Source organism: Habropoda laboriosa, unplaced genomic scaffold (genome assembly GCF_001263275.1).
Source record: "Habropoda laboriosa isolate 0110345459 unplaced genomic scaffold, ASM126327v1 scaffold334, whole genome shotgun sequence".
Taxonomy (NCBI): Eukaryota; Metazoa; Arthropoda; class Insecta; order Hymenoptera; family Apidae; genus Habropoda; species Habropoda laboriosa.
In genome coordinates, this window is record NW_017100493.1 from 111,477 (window position 1) to 116,891 (window position 5,415).

A 5,415-nucleotide genomic window follows, 5' to 3' on the forward strand; every position below is an offset into this window, starting at 1 on the left:
AAAATATAGTCCGAACTTTTTTTTACCATTCTGTACAATTGTTTACTTTCCAACATGAATCTAATAGTGTCAGCTGTTGATGCCAATGCTACATTTATAATTATTGCAAAATTTAAAAAAAAAGAGAAGGCATAGTACAAGGGAACATTTTTAGACAACAGTGAAAACTATAGAAATAGCTTAATGGCTGATTTAAGGTTAGAGGATAGGTGTGGTTTTAAAAAGTTTGTAAGAATATCAAAATGTGACTTTGAAGAGATTCTTAATTTAGTAGCATTAAAGATTAATAAATGCAACACAAACTTTTGTATGACTATTGTACCTCCAATACATTTAGCAGTTACTTTACGATATCTTACAACTAGAGATTTTTACAACAGGTTAACATATTTATTTAAAATCTCAAAACAATACATATCAGGTATAATTTTTGAAGTTTGTGAAGCATTTATTGAAGTACTTTGACAGTATTGTAAGGTATGTATAAATTTATTAAGATTAGGTTCTTTCTGTTGTTCCACTCTTGAATAGTTGGATTTGTGTTTAATAAGTAAACTTGGTATATTTTAATACAAACGCGTTTTTCTTTTGCCATATGCCTTAACTTAGCTATCCCAGCATAATACATTACTCAAGCAGAAGTACTGTGCCATACACACGTGGTAAGAATCTATAGTTAGATTAAAGATTTCAATTCCAACACCTCTTCTATCAATGTGCCTACATATATGCAGAGAATATTAGTTAAATAAATTTAATAGTCTGGTACATTTTAAATGTCTTATGATTGATAATATCTTTGTAAAAATATTGGCTATCATTTCTTCTGATCTTAAGTATGTCAACTTAATATCTCTACATGTTTGTACTTCAGGCACAAAATGGTATCTAATGTCTATGTGCTTATTTCAACCGTGAAATACATATTTTTTATTTAATTGAATCACATTCCGACTATCACAATATAATATTTTTTCGTTATGTACGCTAAGGGTGCATTGGAAAGATGGTCCCGATATCTATTAGACACACTGGTTGGCAATTAGCATTTTTCGTTGTAACTAATCAGCGTGTCCCAAAGCTTAGCACTGAACAAACAGACTGCCAAAGAGTCAGTCATTCGACAACCACAGAGCAAAAAGGTCTAGAGTTAATTTGTGTTGTATAATAAAAAATAGTTTTGCAATGGCATCTTCGGGAAAGAGACATACAGTGGCTGTGAAGAAACGTTTGGAGATTCTTCAAAAGTTAGAAGAAGGTTTAAGTGTCAATGATCTTGCTGTTGAGTATGGTGTGAGTGAAAGAACTATAAGAAGGTATAGACTGGAATCAATAACTATTCGACAATTGTGTAAAAATCCGATGCGTGCACAGTCAAAGAGGCGACGGGCATCTTCATATGAAAATATGGAAAGCCAGTTATACGAATGGGTCTTACAAAGGCAAGCATTAGGAGATGTCCTAACAAATGCATTATTGCAGGAGAAGGCGAAGGAACTCCAACAACAGTTTGGTAGTTCGTCAAATTTTACAGCTAGTCAAGGGTGGCTCTCACGTTTTAAAGCCAGATACGGTATGCGCTTAGTAAACATGTATGAAGAGATGATTGATGCTAATGAATTAGCAGCAGAGAAATTTTCTGATGAATTGGCAAAAATATTGCGTGATGAAAATTTTCAAGAAGATGACATCTATAACATGGACGAATCCAGTTTAATGTGGAAAGCTGTGCCCAAGAAAACGTTAGTTCATCAAGGCGAGCGACTGGTAGATGGTAGAAAAGTTAAGAAGGACCATGTAACTGTGGCATTTTGTGCTAACTCCACAGGTACACATAAATTACCCGTGCTTTTCATCCACAAATATGCCAACCCGAGGGCATTGAATCATTGTAAAGAAAATTTACCAGTTGTGTATAAACACCAACACAATAGTTGGATTAATGAACAAATATTTACAGACTGGTACTTAAACCATTTTAAAAAAAGTGTAAGGGAGTGTCAATTGCGTGAGCATCGTGTGAGAAAGGTACTTCTTCTAGTCGATAATTTTAGGGGGCATATGATTCCCGAGGAGCTCCGAGAAGACAATCATTTTAAATTAATGTTTCTACCCCCTAACACCACTTCCATTATACAACCGATGGACCAAGGTATAATCGCCAAATGTAAAAAATTATTCCGATATCAATTACTAAGAAGAATACTCCAATATTCTAGCAGCATTAAAGAATTTTATCCTAATTATGACATTAAGGATTGTATCGACTTCATAGCAAACTCATGGAACAACATAACACCTGACAATGTTAGATATTCGTGGAGGAAACTTTTCAGACGTACATATTCATTAGAAAATCCCGAAGCGAATCCAGAGAGTTTCAAATCTACTGAAAATCTAAATCAAGAGGAAATAACAGAGTGGATTATGGAATGTTCTTACTCCTAATAATTATTTCTTTAGTTTAGTTTCTATTAAAAGATTGTTGGAAGAACGCGACTGTAAGGAAATTCAATCAATTGGTGACCAAGCTTGGGTATTATTGAAATAAAATATTTAAACTTAACACAAAATATAGTTGTGTACTTATTCTCACTTTGTATTCCTAATTATTCTTATTCTTCCTATTTTGATCGTTAGCATTATTATTAAACCTTGCACTTCCTCAATTACTCTTTGACCATATATCCGGACACTACTACTGCTACTCGTCTAGCTTACAATTAATACAAAAGTTGATACAAATATAGTCGTGTTTGGTATCATTTTGATCGTACGAATCTCAATAATCCGACTAAGGCCATCTCGTAACAATATAATAAAAAATATAAATAAATTATATTTTTCTTATTCCAATAATTCAATACCAGTTGAATCCAGATAGTAGTGTATTACTTCTTTACATAATTCGAAGAATACCATGTATTCTACTTCCATTATAGACAGTGCTACTGATTTTCGTGTCTTTATGACCCAACTGATGAGTCCATTTGTTAACATTATAATGTATCTTGAATATGACTTTCTGTCACCTATATCACCAGCCCAGTCTAAATCAGAGTATGCGGTCATCTTTTCATTGGTTTTTCTGTGTATGCACTCGTTCGTTTTAGTATTTATACGTTAGTACAATAGCAACACAATTCGCTCGTTCGCGTCTTTACAGTGCGGAATCTAGATTACTAATGAATGATCTGAGGCGAAGCTCTCCTGTACATCTTCTCTCCTACGATGCTGTCTTGTCTTTTCAAGGAACTGTTTCGCAGTCCCTTTCTTCAAAGGTATAGGCATCGTCATCTTTCCTTCAGCACGTGTACGTCTCGGCATGCGTACCTCTCGTTTCGTACCACCAAATTTCTTTACATTAGATTTACGTTTGATTTTCCGTTAGGTTTGGGTTAGTTTTAAGTTACACAGGTTTGGGTTAGGTTTCAAAGAAAACACGTTCAAAGTTGAAATTATTTCTAAAAAATTTGTAGGTAATGCATATGCCATTTCCGCCGAAAACGGATTCAATATTCATATTCAGCATGTCAAAACGAGTAAAGTAACGTATATATGCTAAAAACGGGGGGGTATTGGTAAAGTCTTACCCCGAGAACTCGCAAGAGAATTAGGTGTAAGTACTGCAACGGTTTCCCTTTACCTCAAATTAATTGGTAAAATTAAGAAACTGGATAAGTGGATACCGCATGAACTTAATGAATTACAAAAAACTGAATGTCAAGAAGCTTACAGCTCCCTGCTTTTGCGTAAAAGTAGAGAGCCATTTCTGGATCGCATTATCACTTGCAATAAAAAATGAATCCTATATGATAAACGACAACGTTCGTCATAATGGTCAGACATCGATAAATCTGCACGACATGTAGCAAACTCAAATTTACACCCGAAGAAGATGATGGTTAGGCGGTTGTTTGGCGGTTACCCTGTCCAGAGAGGGGGATACTCCAAGTCGTGGACATCTACCTCATCGTGTTGGCAGGGCGAACTCTTCAAAGAAGAGGCCAAACGACGATGCTGCGACTCGGCCTTGTCCACCGAGATACTATGCTACACCTCTGGCTCGTATTGGGTGTCCACCAAGCCAAGATGAAGGGTAAGGAAGGCCGAGAATTTGCTTTCGCGCCAATGTCGCCAAGAAATTATTTTCGGCGTCAGGGCTAGGATCATTAAGATAAAACTCCTTATAGGACTTAGAGCAGGCAGCTTGGACGTTCTAGGCCTGAAAAGCACGAAGTGGAGCCCGTACACGAAATTTGCCAGTCTATGTCTTCTTGTTTGGTTTAACTTCAGAGTGGGCATTGAAGCCGAATGGGGTAATAGGCGCAAGCCTCGGAACCCTGGATGCCCGAAAGCGCGGCTACGCTTATTGTTTGGTGGTCAATGATCGGTGTCATCTGCTACGAGTTTTTAAACCCAGGTGAAACAATTACAACAGCAAAATATTGTGCTGAAGTTGAAGCCGTACACCAGAAGTTTTACGAAAAACAATCCGCACTAGTCAATCGGAAAGGACCTGTCCCGCTTCGTGACAATACTCGGCCGTACGTGCCACAATTATTGACGCAGAAGTTCAACACCTTGAAATATGAAACTTCACCTCAATCTCTATATTTTCGATAGAAAACCTGCAATCAAGAGTCTGTCAAGAATGCTTTTGAACAATTTATCGGCTCTAGAAACCCAAGTTCCTATCAAAATGGAATCAAAAAGCTTGTAAATTAATGAAAAAAGTGTGTAGATTGCAATGGTGCTTATTTTGATTAATAAAGTTTAATTTTATAAAAATTATATCCTTTTAAAGTTACCGTTAAAAATCGAACATTTCATATGTAACGACCGAATATTAGCTAAATCAATCTCCCACCCCCAGTATTTAACTCAATAACGTTTTATTTTACGAGAGGAGGGAAGCACACTTCCAGCACGAGTGGATTCGATCGAACAAAGTTGGAGACGTCCTGAAAAATGCATTGTACACGGTTCGCGTGAGCAGTGCTTGCACCGTTCATCTCCAATGAAGATTGGAAATCTCCGGACTGTTATCTTCCCTGATAGCCATCAGAGTTCCCTCCTTGATGCGTGTACGGTTTCCCATATTCCATTTTTTTCTGGGTGTAGTTCCTGCAGATACTCCTTCTGCCATCTGGACCAAAAATGCTGTTTGATCTTAGTTATATGTTGTCATACAGACAATTTGTTATTCAGAATATCTGAAGTAACATGCTTAGGCAAATTTAACAGTGATTCACCGATAAGAAAACTGATGGGATGATAAGGCTATAAAATCATTTTTAGAAATTTTTTTCTTAGCTAAAATAAAACCAATCACTTTCAAATTTTAGGGACATTTTATTACACACTTCAACTACATAAAATAATTTTTTTATTAAAAAAATCTTCAGTTTTTAT

The 5,415-nt window shown here is 36.0% G+C and overlaps 1 protein-coding gene across 1 annotated transcript; it reads left to right on the top strand.

Moving 5' to 3' along the window:
* The first annotated feature begins 1,185 nt into the window (after positions 1-1,185).
* Positions 1,186-2,448, top strand: LOC108576077 (jerky protein homolog-like). The gene has a single exon (XM_017938998.1). It carries the CDS (start codon positions 1,186-1,188, stop codon positions 2,446-2,448), a length of 1,263 nt encoding a protein of 420 aa, XP_017794487.1.
* Positions 2,449-5,415: the final 2,967 nt, after the last annotated feature.

Coding starts and splice junctions, on each gene's coding strand:
- LOC108576077 (XM_017938998.1), top strand. CDS start 1,186: ATGGCATCTTCGGGAAAGAGACATACAGTGGCTGTGAAGAAACGTTTG.